Below are 17,760 nucleotides of genomic sequence, written 5' to 3'. Positions count from 1 at the left end.
TACACAAGACAGATATATTTATAGTTAAGTACACTTTTAAGCTTTCCTATGAAGTTTAAGGGTCTCAGTCTAAAATTACAATATTCAAAAGGATAAATTACTATTCATGAGAATCTCAGCTCACATTAATCAAATGATCCTTAAATCAGAAATACCCTCGCTTCCAAGTTGTTCAGTAAACTCGGTTTCCTGTTTTTCCTGTCTTTGTTTTGTCTATAATTCTTCTCACTCTTCAAGTATTTCCTAAATTGGGATTTAAGTCCTATCTGTCAATTCTTTTGCGCAAGAGACTGCTTTCTATGCCAATATAAATGCAAAAAGTCAGAAACAACAGACAGACATGACTGCAAAAGACATTCTTTCCATAACAAAGATCAATCCAATGCTTCTACAATTACATAATGTTAAAGCACTAAGCAATTCATTTGAAACGAGAGAAGAGGACAGGGTGATGTGCTTTAAATGGAGAAATATAAAATCTTCTTAGAAGCTGCCTTTCAAACTACCAACCCTATTATTGTCAGATCCACAATTTAAGTATTACAAATTGGTTTAATGGCAAAACTAACATAAAATATTGGTGCCAAAGAAAATATAATGCCTCTAATATCTACAAGGTTCAGTATAAACACCACATACGTTAAATGTTGATAGTATTTTTAAAGTTCAGTGCTTCATTCTTTGGATCACATAATAGGAAATAGTGCTCTCTTAATATCAATAGAATTGGCAGATCTGTTCATCCTTACACTCAATGGCTATTTTTATACATACAAAACCATAGCCAAAACAAGTCAGACCTTCTTATTCCCAGAAATTTTAGCTTTTCTTATACTATTATTAGTACCCTCTTACTTATGCATATAACCAAATATAGAACTAAATAGGAAATACAGAAGTCTCCTTGCTCTGACTACACTGGAGAAATTGGGTAAAAGATACTAATTTTATATATTGGCTACTGTCCCTGGCTGACTGGTATCCAAGAATTTCTATTGGCCTTGGGCCAGATCCTCAGCTGGCATAAATCAATATAGCTACATTGAAGACAATGAAGCAACATCTGTTTACATCAGCTGAGGCTCTGGAACATATATGTTTCATTATTTAAAAGATATTAACAAAAATCTTACTCAAAAAATTGCCATGAAACTAAAAGCTTGATACTCAGATCAAGATGGACTGCTGCATACTAGGAGCTTAAAGTTTTCTTCTTCTCCATGAATCGTGCCTTCATACTGAAAATGAGACTAACTGTGGGCTGCATAGAAGAACTCCGTGGGCCATAAACGGCCAATCTGCCCTTACCTGCGGTAGGGCTTTGCTTCACAAATAGCTCCTACCTGAAGAGAATTATGCTACTTAACATGAATAATGGCAACAGCAACCGCCTCAAAGAGTTTAATGAGGTTGTGCTTGACACATCAAGAACAGATCGTGCAGGTGCTGAATGCCCATCTCTTACTTTCTCTGTGGTCGGGACATGGTGCAGGCTGTCTACTTACATTTGCTATTCTTTTTGTAAAAGTGAACACATTCATAGTAGCATCCTCCAACTAATTGTATTAGGATTGGAATGGCCATATTTGCTGTGAGAAAGTGAACAGTGAGTTTAAATAGTATCAGCAAACCAGAGTGCAGGAATTTGCATATTGTAGTTACAGAAGATTACCATAATGTGATTAACTGCACATATCCATGTTCTCTGATTAGCTGAGTCCATTCCATTTTAGCAAAGTGTTAAAATGTACTTCTTGTATACCAATACAGCCACAAAATTTTCTCCATAATAAAAGATACAATTCCAGAACAAGCTGTACATCAAGAATTCTACAAACTTCCCAGTCTCCTGTTGACATACAGATTTCAATCTACCTAGACATTTGCCCCTCTCTCTCCATCACCAGTCTTTGTGCACCTCACAGACTCTAATAAATGATGTATCTCTAGGTGCAGAGATAAGTAACTAGCAAAAATCTGGTACAGCCAGGAACTGAATCCAAGTTTTTCTGAGTCCTAATTCGGTGTTTTAACAACAAGAGCTCTTTCCTGGTTTGCCTTTAATCTCACTATGACACCTGCTAGAACTGGTTGATTTTTTACCCAAAAATGTTTTCCACAGGAAAATGAAGTTTCAGTGAAATCAACATTTTCCCTATTTTTGGCTTTCTGACAGGAAAATTCAAAACAATTTTTTAAAATTTCAATTTTAAATGCCATTTTCCCCTCGGTTTTTGGAAGCCAAAGCATTTAAATTTTCCATTTAACGTTTCTGAATCATCAGAGGTTTGTTTCTCTTTTTCCTCCCTTTAAAAAACAAAAACAAAAAAACCTCTGTTCCCTCCTCCTCTCCCCACTTCATTTTTTTTATTTTTGTTATGCACTGGAAAAGGGTGGGGGGCTTAAAATGTGAGAAAGTCTGTGTATGGATTTCCATTTTTTTTTAATATTTTCCAATTGAAAAAAGTTGGAAGACTATAAGAAAATGTTTAAAAAGTAGGTTTTTAAATATTATTTCAAAGCTAAACAAAATTTTCAATTTTGTTTGGATTGAAAATTCCCCTTGGAAACCAAAACATTATGGTCAAAAACTTTCAGAAGCAATTTTTCATTTTCCAACTAGCTTTAATGATGGTCATCATCATTTTTGACAATCAACATTTAGTAATAACATACCTGCATTCTTTGGATTCAGACATAAATGGCAGAGAACTGCAATGTCTTTTTTGACTTGCCCATTCATTACCACTCTTGCAGCATTTTTCCACTGAATTTTCTATAGAAATTAAAAAAAAAATCAGAATATTTCATAGGACCGTAACAAACAGTGTCGAGTCTGCTAATAATTACTACAGTTGACAGCCAATTACTTTTTCCCTGTGCACCCTGGCTAAGGTTGAAATGGCACACTTATGCAGTAGATAGGGATGCCCAAGTGAGTGGTTGTATTTTAATTTTATTTAACATGTTTATTATGGTAGTGCCAACCAAGAGTGGGGCCTCGTGCTAGGTGCTGAACAGACAGATGGTTTCTGCCACAAAGAGCTGACCATCTAACTAGACAAGATAGGCACAGGGTCGAGGAAGGAGGGGAACACACAAGCTGAGTGGACAATGTGATGGTAGCAAATGTCATGTTAGTTCCATGATTGTTTGGGAATGGGGGGAGTGAAGGGGACAGGATAGATGGGAAGAGGCTAAGAGGGGCAACTGTGAAATGAAGCTGAGGTGAAGAGAATGTGAGGAAGGGTAAGGATTGGAGCCAATTAACACAGGGCAGAAAAAGTCCAGTCAAAATTGAAAAAAAGTCCTCTGAATGTCCAGAGATCCATTGCTTCCGCTTTGGTTGCTTTTGCCCCTACCACCTGGAGTCTCTTGCTGGCTCCTCTCTGAAGCCCACATGGTAGGATATATTAGCAGCTTGTCCTGAGCCCAACTGCTGCACCTAATTATCCTTAAACGGAGCAGACTGTAGATACCCTTATCATTTAATATGAAGATGTAGGACAGGGACTGCAGCTCCCAGCATGCAATAGTCCATTTCCCACTAAGATCAAGATGGAGCACTGAATACTGGAAGGAACCGTCATCTCCCTGAATTGCACTCTTTAATGTTGAAGGTGAGGGCAGCCATGAGCCACACTGTATAACACAGAGGAAGCATTTGACATCCCTCCTCAGCAATATAAGGACAATATTAATTATAAGTGAATTTACATAACTTCCTTACTTCCTGAACATCTAAAATGTTGATTCTTTAAGAGTGTCTACAATCAACTATATATGCAGAACTATCTTCAGAGAAAGCTAGAGGCAAATTTATATAACATTTTGGCTACTCAAATAAATAAATATACAGTTGATATAAATAGTGGAAGTCAGAAGGAAACTGATAAAAAATAAAAACAAATCAAGCTAATGGAGATGGTTATTTAATTTTAACAGTATTTGTGCAGAATTACCTGATTTAGCAAACCTAAATACTGTTAATGAATTGACAAGGGTCACAGGTCTGTTTCATGTGCAAAGGTTCACCACACAGCAGGTATGTTAGAACTTGGACTAAAGCAAGAGTCACATTTTCTTATTATTAGAGTCCAGTCACTGAGCAGTTCACTGCACATGCTCCAGGCAGAAATACACACTCTGGAGGAAGAGGCTTATGTTTAGAGCTATTTCTAATGTAAAGTTCCCATTAATTTAGCTTTGTTTTATATAGGTTCTGGTTGTTGATTTTTTAAAATTATATAATAAAGAAGATATTTTCATTCCTGGATCATGCAGTGATTTACAAAGGAAGGCAAATATCACTCCCATTTTATAGATGGAGAAACTGTGGTGGAGAAGGATGAAGTGATTGCTCAAAGTCACACATTGCATCAGTGCCCGATAGGAAATAGAACCCACGTCACCTTATTCCTAGTCCAGTGTTCTGGCCACTGGACCATATTGACTCCCCATATAATTGTCTCCTGGAAGTGACCATTTCCTTCTCCTCCTGTAATGCACCAAGTACATCTGGTGCTATAACAACTCAAAAACAATGGGTGAAATTCTGGCCCCATTGATGTCAATGGTAAAATTCCCACTGATTTCAGTAGGTCCAGGATTTCATATAACTATCTGAAAGACAGATATGGCTTACAATACTATAAAGAAAATCAAAGTCTGGTAAAGATCTGCATGTGATGGGAGACATGGAAGTGATATATGGAGTCTGGTCTCCTGCCTAGGTGTGAGTGACCCATGTAGTCTGATGCTCTTCTCTTGCAAGTGTACTGTTAGCAAACACTGAGTCCTTCGGGCTTAATGAAATTTGTATGAATGACCACATTTTACTGCTGATGTTTGCAATTAATTTTACCCAGATTGAAAAATGATTCACATGAAGTGCAGAGCTGGCCCTAGGTTTTGCCGGGATCTGTACAAACTAACATCAGGGTCCTCAGCCACATTCCTCCTAAAAAAGACAACCCTTGCCCATGGCCACTGTTTCTCCTTGTGGCAATACACCCCGACTCCAACCAAGTAACTAGAGAATTTAAAACAGGTCCAGCAACGCCATTTAAAAAGCAGACATATGTCCACACTGGAGATCTGGACTGCAGAGGGAAAACTGCAGTTCACACTAAGGTTCATACCATCCAAAGAAACCTGCCACAGCCCTCTTGAGAAGAAAGGGAAGTTAAAAAACAAGTAATACAAAAAAGCCTACCTTGAGGCCATTCTTCTAATACATAATGGAATAATAAAATGTGGAGAAACATTTTTGGGTTTTTTTGCTTTGCTCTTTGCCTTTACAATTGGCTTTTATAGACAAGTCTACTTTTGCAAGATTCCAGAATCTGTTTGCATCTGATTTACTCTCCTGAAGTGAAATCCTGGCCTCACTGAAGTCAATGAGAGCTTGTCAGTGATTTCAATGAGGGTTCTGTCTAGGGGCCAGGATTTCAGTCTTGTACTTTGGCACCAAGAGGTTCCAATAACTACTTAGAAAAAAGAGGGGGTGAGGGAGATGGGGAAGAAAAGAAAAAAAGATGGATGTAGAACATGTGTTGTAAGGCTTTGTGAGATGCTATGACGCAATCATCTGTTATCAGTCCTGCTGATGTGGATTAAAGCCATGATCCAAAGCCCAGTGAAGTCAATGGTGATCTTAAAATTGACTTCAATGGGCTTTGGATTAGGCACAAACAGCCGTTTTTAGTTAGAGGGAGTAACTATGTTTTGTGTTATGTAGAGATTAAGTAACATTGTAAAAATTGTTTAGGCAAGAACCTTGTTGAAGTGAGAGATAAGGAATGAATGATTTAAGGTTTTGTTATTCTATGGCTGCCATGTTAAAAAAAATTGGATGGAAACATTCTGTGGATCGGTTAAAGTTCACAGGATACCAGATCAGAATTCAAGCATGTGGGCTAGGAAGTGCCAGTGAGGTTTATAAAGCAGGAGCATAACATTGGAACATAAATAAAATATAACCTATGATATAGGAATGGTTCTTTCTGTGGAGAAAAGTTTTACTTTGGCTGCTTCTTAACTGCAACTTTTAAATCCCTCTTCATTTCAAGTTATGTCTGCCGCACAGTAAATTTGATGTTCAAGACTCATAACTATTCTGCCAAGGAATGAGATGTGAAAATACACCATGAACCTGAATCTGGAATCTTGTCTGTGATAAGAGTCTGGACTTTGGAAAGTCCATGATGTTTGTATTTTATACTGCTATATTACTTGCAACAGTTCTACAGCATGTCTCTGTAGTATTGAATTACTCCAAGAAAGCTTCATAAAAAGATAAAAGATATATATTTTAAAAATATATAATTTAAAATATATTTTAACATGGTAGCCATAGAATGTGTGTGTGTGTGTATATATATATATATATATTAGTTATTCAGGTGCTGATATAAAAACACCCTTGCTGCATCAGGTCCTCTTCTCTATTACTAAGCTCAAGTAAGAATCAGCTATAAACTTAGACAGCAGTGTGAAGGAAATGCCAGCACTGAGATTTAGCATTCAGTATTCTGTGAAGAGTCCATAGTGATGCTTTGGCTAAATAAGAGGATATGATAAGGGCAATTTCCACATATACTTAAGGTACTTTGTATGTGACACTAAAATATGGGTCTAGCTAAATTTTTCAAATTATTAATATTTTCCCCCTTATCTGAGACTGTGCCATTCAGTTCAGTTATATTATAATCACATTGTTACTCTGCCATTATTTTGCTCAGATCTGTCTCCCCACTTTTATTTTGCTGAATGATACCAGATAACATGAAATTTAAAGTTTCATTGACTGTGACATCTTTGAATGTTTTAAGACATTCAGCTCAGAACTCAATAGCATCTCCCAAAGTTACATAGACAAATTATCAGGTTCTCAGAGAATAGTCTTGTATAAATGACTCAGGCCAGTGGGTCAAAATGAGCTATTTCTGTCAGTAGACATCGATAATTTGAAGAATAAATGTGTTAACTTTTTTCCCCAATTGAAGAAATGTAGATTGTGGTTCTCCTTTAACTCAGTAAAAGAAATCAGCACATTAAATTTTTTTTTAAGAGTCTAGCAATGCACTCCTGATTATGACAATGAATTAAGAATTATAGAGTACCTTAAACGCTACACAAACACTAACCTAATATCACCTCAGTCAGGCTTAGATATGATGCCCAGCTTCCAGTGAGACTAGCCCAAAGGAGAGGAGCAAAGACCAGACCAGACACACCCTGAAGAGTTCTTGTCCATTAGGCAGGGCCGGCTCCAGGGCTTTTGCCGCCCCAAACAAACAACAACAACAAAAAAGCTGCAATCGCGATCAGCTCTACCACCACTGCTTCAGTCTTTGGCTGCAATTCAGCAGCTGGTCCTTCGCTTTGAGAGGGACTGAGGGACCTGCCGCCGAATTGCCACCGAAGACCCGGACGTGCCTCCCCTCACTGTTTAGACAGTCTCACTCAGGGTACGTCTACACTACGGGATTATTCCGAATTTGCATAAACCGGTTTTGTAAAACAGAATTTATAAAATCGGGTGGAGCGCGGCCATACTAAGCACATTAAATCGGTGGTGTGCGTCCATGGTCCGTGGCTAGCGTCGATTTCTGGAGCGTTGCACTGTGGGTAGCTATTCCCTAGCTATCCCATAGTTCCCGCAGCCTCCCCGCCCCTTGGAACTTCCGGGTTGAGATCCCAGTGCCTGATGGGGCAAAAATCATTGTCGCGGGTGATTCTGGGTAAATGTCGTCAGTCACTCCTTCGTCTGGGAAAGCAACGGCAGACAAGCATTTCGCGCCTTTTTCCCCTGGATTGCCCTGGCAGATGCCATAGCATGGCAATCATGGAGCTTTTTTTGCCGTTTGTGACTCTCACCGTATGTGTACTAGATGCCACTCACAGAGGCGATTCAGCAGCGCTACACAGAAGCATGCTTTTGCTTTTGCATGACAGCAGAGATGGTTACTAGCCATATTGCACCATCCAAACCCTTCCATAAATTGGAACTGAGGATGATCATGGCTACCAGTCCTTTTGTACCATTTGCTGCTAGTGCCCCTGGTCAATCAACCAGGGGCGCAAAAGCCAAGAGTGGTTACTAGCCATATTGCACCTTCCATCGTTTTGTACCATTGGCTGCTGTCATAAGTGCCCCTGGCCGATCAGCCAGGGGCGCAAAAGCAAAAATTGGGAATGACTCCCTGAGTCAATCCCTCCTTTTTGGTATCTAAAAATAGAATCAGTGCTGCCTAATATAGGCAAGTGTGCTAGAGAACCACCTGCTCTGTGTCAGAGCCCGCAGAAATTATTATCTGTATGCTATTCACAGGGGGTGCTCCTGTAACAACCCCACCTGTTGATTCCGTTCTTCCCCCAGCCTTTCTTGGCTACCGTAGCATTGTCCCCCCACTTGTGTGATGAATTAATAAAGAATGCAGGAATAAGACACACTGACTTGTTAGTGAGAAATGAGTGGAAGGCAGCCTCCAGCTGCTATGATAGTCCAGACAGGACATTAAGCAGTGTGTAGGAGAGAAGCCCAGCATCCCACTGCTAGTCCAGGGGCAACTGAATCTTTTCTTTACACATGAAGGGTGGGGGCTGATGGAGCTCAGCCCCCTGTTGCTATGATGAGGATGGTTACCAGCCATATTGCACCATCCATCCACCAGAAAAAATTAGGGCCAATAGGCTGATGACGAGGACGGTTACCAGTCCTTTTGTACCATCAGCTGAGGCTGATGATGAGGATGGATTTCCATCATTTTGTACGATCAGCTTATGCTGATGATGAGGATGGATTTCCATCCTTTTGTACCATCAGCCGCCCATGGCGGGGGGGGGGAGCAAGGATGTTGGTGTTGAGTGCTGCACTATCGCGTCTATCTGCAGCATTCAGTAAAGATAGGGTGACATGTAAAAGAGTCAGAGGATTGTTTTACCTTTCGCTTCTGGGGGTGGGTGGGGGGTGGGTGAGTAGATTGCCAAGCTATGCCCTGACCCGCGGGCACTGTGTTTGACCCTAGAAGCATTTGGAGCTCAGCCAAGAATGCAAATAATTTTAGGAGGCTGCAGGAACTGTGGGATAGCTTCAGTCCTCCAGTCCATGCGCATCCATTTGATTCTTTGGCTTTCCGTTACGCTTGTCACGCTGCAGTGCGCTGAGTCCCTGCTATGGCGTCTGTCTGGAGATTTTTAAAAAAGGATTCTGAATTTCATCTTCTGTAACGGAGCGCTGATAGAACGGATAGAACGGATTTGCCTGCCCTTACAGCGATCACATCCGCATGGTCCATGCGGGAGCTCTTTTTTTTATTTTGATTTCGGACTGCATCGCCACCCGTGCTGATCGGAGCTCCACGCTGGGCAAACAGGAAATATTCAAAAGTTCGCGGGGCTTTTCCTGTTTATCTGACCACTGCATCCGAGTTCAGATTGCGGTCCAGAGCGGTCACTGGTGCACTGTGGGATAGCTCCCGGAGGCCAATACCGTCGATCAGCGTCCACACTAACCCTAATCCGATATGTTAATACCGATACTAGCGTTACTCCTCTCGTTAGGGAGGAGTACAGAAACCGGTTTAAAGAGCCATTAAAATCGATATAAGGTGCCTCCTAGTGTGGACGGTTTTGGCGTTAAATCGGTTTTACGCTCTTAAAACCGATTTAAACGCCTAGTGTAGACCAGGCCTCAGGCTGGAGCCTAGGCTCAGAGGGCTGGCAATCAGGGTGGGTCTCAGAGCCCCGGCTCCAGTCTGAACGGGAATGTCTACACTGCTGCTTTTAGCCCTGTAGCACAAGCCCCATAAGTTCAAGTCAGTTGCTATCGCGGGGGGAGGGGGGAAGGGTTCATTGTAAATGTACCTATAGGCTCCTTGGTAACACAAATAAATAAAAAATAATAGATTCTCCTATAGACCCTATATTTGCAAGGTAAGTGATGCTTGTTTGATGACTTATTGTTGAGACCCAACAACAGCTCTTTGGAATCCATAGAAGAATTTCACTGGAAATAAAAAGAATATATGGAAAACTTTTAAAGATTCTAAAGTAACTTCTGTAAAGTACAAAGAACAGACATATCTCTCATGTGAGAGCAAGGCAAAGGGGTTACATTTTGTAAAAGTCTGAATCCATGCAAGTCCTGCTACTTTCTGAGCTACATCAATAGGGGAAATAAATTTGCTCATCCAGAAAGGTTTATCAGACACTGGAGTTGAATTCAAAATGCTTCCCATATTACTACATTGCATTGACTAAAGATAATTCTTAACATAGCTGTCTTTGAAGCATGTTGGTGTATTTCTCAAGTGGATTCATTGCCCTGTGTGGCAGATGAGTATGCCACTGGTACACATTTTCCCTTAGATTTAGGGTCCTTTCAAATTCACGTCCATGAATAATGCATCACAGACCGTGAAATCTGGTCTCCCCCTGTGAAATCTGGTCTTTTCTGTGCTTTTACCCTATACTATACAGATTTCATGGGGGAGATCAGTGTTTCTCAAACTGGGGGTCCTGACCCAAAATAAAGTTGCAAGGGGGTCACAAGGTTATTTTAGGGGGTCACGATATTGCCACCCTTACTTCTGGGCTACCTTCAGAGCAGGGCAGTCAGAGAGCGGCAGCTGTTGGCCGGGCGCCCACCTCTGAAGGCAGCGCCCCGCCAGTAGCAGCACAGAAATAAGAGTGGCAACACCATTCCATGCCATCCTTACTTCTGTGCTGCTGCTGGTGGCAGCACTGCCTTCAGAGCTGGGCTCCCGGCCAGTAGCTGCCACTCTCTGGATGCCCAGCTCCGAAGGCAGTGCCGCCACCAGCAGCAGTGCAGAAATAAAAGTAGCAGTGTCACAAGCCCCCTCCCGCCCACACACACAATAACCTTGTGACACCCACAACTCCTTTTTGGGTCAGGACCCCTACAATTACAACATCTGAAATCATGAAAATTTACTGTTTTTAAAATCCTGCCACCATGAAATTGACCAAAATGGACCATGAATTTGGTAGGGCCCTACTTATATTGCTTCCTCCTTTCTCCTCTAAAGACACAGAACATGGCATTTAGAGATGCTGCCTTGACCTCCTCTCCTCTTCTTCACTGAAACTGCTCTGACAAAAGTTTCTAAGCCACTTTTTTTTCTAGCAAAAACTTACAGCCTATAATCCTTTCCCATCCTTCTTGATCTCTTTGCTGCTTTCAGCACTGTTGGTCACTCCCTTCCCTTCCTTCAGTTTTCATGGCACCAACCTCCACTGTTTTTCCTACTGCCTCTGATCACTCTTTCAGAGTTTCCTTTTGTGGATCCTTCTCCCCACTTTTTTTGTTCTTTGGGTGGTTTCCAAAAGGTTCTGGCCCCCTCTTTTCTCCATATATTTTATCCCTGAGCTACCCTATTCACTCACGATTGCAAATATCTCCGTGGTGATTACTTTACATCTTCTTCCACCTATCTATATTGCAGTCTGGGTGTCTGAAATTTCCTCCTGGATGCCTCACTAACAGCTTACGCTTAGCTCAGCAAAAATAAAGCCACTTATTTTTCCTCCTAAACCTTCTCTGCTTGTCCCAATTTTCATTACTGTCAGCAACACAACCTTAAACCAGGCTTCATCTTTCTTTTCGCATATCCAGACCATGTGCACATCCCGCAGTTCATTCCTCCATATCTTGAAGATATGAACTTTCCATTTTATTCCCACAGCTAAAACTCTTGCTAATGTCCTGACTATTTTTCATTTTGATTACAACTTCCTCCTCTGACCTCCTCTATACCTACTTTAATCCCCTTTGGTCCATACATAGCATGGATGTTAAAACTGTCTTCCTCATCTATGATCTGACCATGTCACCGTCCTCTTTGAATCCCTCCATTGACACCACATATCCATTGTATCAAGTTTAAATTTCTTTTTGACCCTTCATATTGCCCACAGCCTAATTTACTATTTGACGCAAAGCCCCATATTTTATTTTAGAAACTATTAATACAGATTTCAGAGTAGCAGCCGTGTTAGTCTGTATCCGCAAAAAGAACAGGAGTACTTGTGGCACCTTAAAGACTAACAAATTTATTTTAGCATGAGCTTTCGTGAGCTACAGCTCACTTCTTCGGATGCATAGAATGGAACACACAGACAGGAGATATTTATACATACAGAGAATATGAAAAGGTGCAAGTATGCATAACAACAGGAAAAGTCTAATCAATTGAGATGAGCTATCATCAGCAGGAGGAAAAAAAACTTTTTGAAGTGATAATTGTATCTAATTTGCATATTAATTCGAGTTCAGCAGTTTCTCTTTGGAGTCTCTACGCAAAAGAATAAATGGACACAAATCTGACATCAGGAATCATAACATTCAAAAACCAGTGGGAGAATACTTCAACCTCTCTAACCGCTCAGTGACAGACTTGAAGGTGGCAATTTTGCAACAAAAAAACTTCAAAAACAGACTCCAAAGAGAAACTGCTGAACTCGAATTAATATGCAAATTAGATACAATTAACACTGGCCTAAACAGAGACTGGGAATGGTTGGGTCATTACACTAATTGAATCTATTTCCCTATGTTAAGTTCTCCTCACACCTTCTATGGGCCATCTTAATTATCACTTCAAAAAGTTTGTTTGTTTTTTTTCCTCCTGCTGACGATAGCTCATCTCAATTGATTAGACTTTTCCTGTTGTTATGCATACTTGCACCTTTTCATGTTCTCTGTAAGTATAAATATCTCCTGTCTGTGTGTTCCATTCTATGCATCCGAAGAAGTGAGCTGTAGCTCACGAAAGCTCATGCTAAAATAAATTTGTTAGTCTTTAAGGTGCCACAAGTACTCCTGTTCTTTTTATTAATACAGATGTTGTAGAACAGGTTGGTTTTTAACAGTATTTATTAAAAAACACATGTGAACCTAATATGAAACTTGCAGTTACTGGCTAAAGCAAATAAATAAATATCCACCAACCTGTTATCAAATTATGCCTAAAATCTGACAAAGTACAAATATATTGCAGTAATTTGATATGGATTTTCATCTTGGATTTCACAACCATGTTAGATTTCAATTATACAAATGAAAAACAAGAGTTTACCATGTTGCTATTCCCCGATTACAATAAGATGTCAGGTTTGATTTTTAAAAAAGGCTAATAAACATTGGAAATTCAATTGAAAACTGTACTTTGGAGACTGCAATCATTTTAGGAACTATAGTGTTTATAAAATAACCTTTACGGATTTGTAAGAGCACCACTTCACCCCTGAATTAAGATAAGAAAGCACAGATTTAGGGCGATGTCTACACTGCCCTGTTCTTCAGACGATGGGGCCATGAATAGCACTGCGCACCAAAGCGCCGCACTGTAACGCCTCCGTGTGGATGCTTTGAGCATGAACTAAAAGATTCCTAGTTTGCATTAACATCGTCTTCTTCAAACAGGACTCTGTTAATATGCTCTAGGTATCTTTTAGTTCACCCCCACAGTAACCACATGGGGGAGTTACTGCACAACACTTTGGTGCACACTGCTATTCATGCCCCCATAGTCTGAACTTCAGGGCAGTGTAGACATCGCCTCGTCAGTCCTTTATAAGTTCTACTTTCCTCAAACAACTCTTATAAGATTTACTACTGAAAAAAGCAAAACTCATTCCACAAGGTCAATGGAATTTTTTTTATTATAAACTATAAGCTCACACTGACTACACATTTCCAGATGTTGAGTTATGCTACATTATCTGTGTGTAGTACCAAGACATACCAAAGACCCAGCCTGATAAATTGCTCATTCATTGACTTGACACAGTCATGTAAGCACATAATCCATTTTATTCAGTGAGCAGTGGTTTCAAGCAGAGTAAGTTGTAAGTTACAAATAATATATGGTCCTTGCTGTAAAATCTTAGTTACTATTATAGAGTTTCTAAAACTTTATATGGTCTCCAATTTTGCAAAGATTTATGCGCATGCTTAACTTTACACACTAAGAATAAGTCCTGTTGAAGTGTGTGCCTTCTTGTCTTTGCAGAATGGGAGCCTTAGTTATGAGAAGTTGCATTACATTTGATAGCACACACACTAACATCAAGAAGAACAATTAAGAGAAGTGACAGTAACAGTTCCTTGTTCTTGATGTTGACTGTACGTATATGCAGAAGATGCAGTTGTATTAGTAATGTGATTATTAGTGTACATTAAAGCTATTTATGTAAAAAAACACCCTAATTGGTCCATTGGCCTGCACAAATAGATGTTGCTGCAAAGTAATTCATAAAAATGACCTTATGTTTATATTGATGAAGTTTTAGAACAATCTCTTAAGTTGAATTAAGAGCAAGATTTCCAAAATGGGTGTTCAATGGAAGGACCTTCAGTCCTTGTTTAGGCACCTAAATCCCATGTTCTGATTTTCAGATGTGTTTAGCAACCAGGAGCTATCAATGAAGTCAAAGCATTTTTTTTTTTAAATCAGATGATGGATTTAGCTGCCTAAATATGGAGTTAGAAGCCAAATATGAGGGACCCATTTCTGATAATCTTGAGCATACACAGTGTTGTGTCTGATGAAGTGGGTATTCATCCACGAAAGCTTATGCTCCAATACTTTTGTCAGTCTAGAAGGTGCCACAGGACTCTGTCGCTTTGTATTCACAGAAACACTTAGAAAAATATACCAGTAATCAGATATATAAATTCAGAGATTTAAAAAAATTTACTCAGTAGCTGAGGTAAAATGTGCAATGAAGTCATAATGTGAAATTAGTAAACATTGTACAACCGTTGTGCATAACAATTTTAATTATTCACAATAGCCAGTAGAATACATCAAAAGCATGTTTTTAAAAAGTTGTGTTCTGTTGTCTGAACAAACTGAAAAAGTACTGTAACTGCTATCTTCGGATTATCGCAGTAGATATTGCTTTCCTAGCCTTTTTTTTTTTCCCCCTCCTCCTTCCCTACTTCTTGGGGGGTGGGAGAGGTGTGGAACTGGCTAATGCCTGTCTTTTTAAAAAGTAAAATCTGTATGAATTGCTGACTGTGACAAGTGCTGTGCTACAAGAGAATTTGCAAACCCAATATATTGTGATAGTAACTGATAATTTGCTTCATTGGTTTTTATCTGTTATTATTTGATTATACATTTTATTGGCCAGGGACCATGTCTTTGCATGTGTTTGTACAGCACCTATCAGAATGAAACCCCGATTCTGAATGGGACTCTTGGTGCTGCTGTAATATAAATACTCGTATCACTTCTTTGGATTGTTGCGAAGAACTGGCTATCATTACATATAAAGTAACCACTTTGCCACCTTCACACACCTTTGGAATTCTCCATTGAACTGAACCAAATTAGAGCCTTTCTTCTGTAAGGAATTGATTTGAAGTAATTCATCTTTTGTAATTTAGTTTTCAGTTAATTCAATTTGTCATCTTTCATGGGAATTAATTTTAAAATACAGTTTTGTATTAAATCAAACCATTCATTTACTGAATGTCAATGTATATTTGTTCCCTTTTCAGAGGGTGCTGATTTCAATGTAAGTAAAACCCAGGATGTTTCAGGCTTTGAATATTCAAGAAGCTGCTGTGCTTTACCTTTAGCAGAGAAAAATGGAGTTTAAAACATATCAAGCAAGAAAGCCTTGATTCTAACCAAGATACTATTTCACAATTCATTGTAATGCTGATTTTAAATGTAGGTGGGCCCAGACATCACTGACCACCCAACATATGTAAATAGCAGTGCCAAGTAAATCATTCATTTAGGGCAGTGGTTTTCAACCTGGGGGTCGTGAGCCCCAGGGAGGTCGCAGGACAGATTTAGGAGGGTCACAAGTCCAGGGCCAGCGTTAGCGGGTGGCAAGCAGGGCAATTGCCTGGGGCCCCATGCCACAGATAAGTTACATGCTTCAGCCCCCCAGGGCGGGCAGGCAGGGGCTTTGGCCTCAGACTCCTGAAAGGGGTACAGGAGTCTGGACAGGTTGAGAACCACTGATTTAGGGCACAGTATTGCAAGGTACTGAATGCCCTTGAAACTCACTTTCCCCAGGAATTGAAATTAGAGAGGGTATTGGAATTTTAAGGTGTGTGTGTGTGTGTGTGTGTGTGTGTGTGTGTGTGTGTGTGTGTGTGTGTGTGTGTGTGTGTGTGTGTGTGTGTGTGTGTGTGTGTGTAAAACAACTACATTGGCAACACTGGCTGGCCACTGGGTGGGGAAAGGGGGAGCTGAGGGGGTGTGTTTGTAGGGAAATCCCGCAGTCTCCAGGAGCCGGGTGCTCAGCACGTCTCAATGGAGTTTCCATAGGCGGGTCAGGAGGAGCTCCGGAGCTGTTTCCCTGAGCCCTTTAAATACCCGAAAGAAATGTAACCACGTTCTTAACAAAGCCAAACCCCTCGAGGCCGTGTCCCTCTTGGGGGCGATGGGCTCAGAACACGAGCCAGGATTACGTGGCTTTACACAGAACCGCGTCTCCTTTAAACCTCCCGCCGTTCAGTTCCCTTTCCCCCCGGCCGCCAGGGCATGCCCCGGGGCCACGCTTTCCCGCCTCCCGGGGCAACCAGCCTCCAGGCCGGGCACTGCAGGGACCGGACCAGCTCCCCCGGGCCCCACTGGGGCGGACTCCCGGGCCCAGGCTCCTCATGCCCCGGCCGGCTCGGACCTACCTTGCCCCGCCAGCAAAGGGACCAAGCTGAGGGGCAGGAGCAGCTGCAGCAGCCGGGTCCCGCGCAGATTCTCCATCAGCAGCTCCGGGAAGGCGGAGAACGCGGAGCAAAGCGGGGCTCGCCTCTCCTGCAGCGCCCAGCCGGCTCCCCGCTGCCTCGCGTGTTCGCCCAGCAGCCGCCTGAGACCGGTTAGGGAAGGACCCCCCCACACACACACCCAGCGGGCTTCCCGGCGAGGGAATTCACCGCCTGCCCTTTTCACGAGACCGCCTGCAAGCGCGGAGCGGAACAGAGCCGCCACGGGAGCCTGGAGGCAGAGCCCCTGCTGTTGCTGGGACCCCCTTCTCTTCTGCCCCAGCTTTGCAAGCTCGGGGAGCTTTGCAGACACCGAGGAGGATCCTAGTGGCCAATTGTTTGGTTGGAAGGCATGCAGCAAATTCTCTGGATGCCAAGTGCAGGCGAAACCCGCAAACAAAACGAAATGCAGAAAAAGCCAAGAAAACCACCTGGTCCGGCGGAGGGGGAAGGAGGAGGGTTAAACCCCCGGAGACTCCCCCCGGTCTTTCTACAGCTTTTCCTCCAATCACAATGTTGTGAACAAGGAGGATTTAAAAAGCAAAGCACCAGTGACGTTTTCCAAAGTCTCAGTGAAACTCATTGGGGGAGAAAAAAAATCAAGGTGATAGTCTTATTTGCAATAAAACTGGTCAGCGCTGTGACATGCCTATGCTATCTGTAAAAGGTCTCCTTATCTTGTTTAAACAGGACACACAAACACTGTGATCTTTGGTCAAAGGAAGATCTAGGGTTGACTGAATGCAGCAGGGTTGCTGCCAGGATTTTAGGATATTCTAGGGGTAAATGTTACCAGAAAGCCAATGGCACACGGAAACATGTGGGGAAGGGGTTGCCCTCCCACACACTTTGGCCCCATGCCTGCAAACACTTAAGCCTGCCCTAACTTTCCTTACATAAATTGTTGAAAGTCTGTGGTCCTGAGATTAGGCCCTGGGAGTGGATATAGATTCACTCTCCTTGTATCACAAAAGAGGTTGGGGGTACCAGTTATTTTATTTTATGTG

The 17,760-nt window shown here is 41.5% G+C and overlaps 1 protein-coding gene across 2 annotated transcripts in view; it reads right to left on the bottom strand.

Annotated features, from left to right (window-relative positions):
* The window catches only part of FBLN1 (fibulin 1), a 104,271-nt gene extending 87,033 nt beyond the window's left edge, over window positions 1–17,238 (bottom strand). Inside the window, exons 1-2 of one of the 2 annotated variants that reach the window (XM_044995494.1) lie at window positions 16,679–17,238; window positions 2,677–2,776 (exon numbers count right to left, since the gene is read on the bottom strand). In XM_044995494.1, coding sequence (XP_044851429.1) covers window positions 2,677–2,776; window positions 16,679–16,754 — 176 coding nt within the window. In that variant the 5' untranslated portion in view covers window positions 16,755–17,238. The remainder of the gene's footprint in view (window positions 1–2,676; window positions 2,777–16,678) is intronic. The other variant, XM_044995485.1, reaches the window with a different exon arrangement.
* Window positions 17,239–17,760: the final 522 nt, after the last annotated feature.

This window comes from Mauremys mutica, chromosome 1, assembly GCF_020497125.1.
Source record: "Mauremys mutica isolate MM-2020 ecotype Southern chromosome 1, ASM2049712v1, whole genome shotgun sequence".
Taxonomy (NCBI): Eukaryota; Metazoa; Chordata; order Testudines; family Geoemydidae; genus Mauremys; species Mauremys mutica.
Note: the sequence above shows the minus strand (reverse complement) of the source record. Positions and strands in the feature narration are given on the sequence as shown.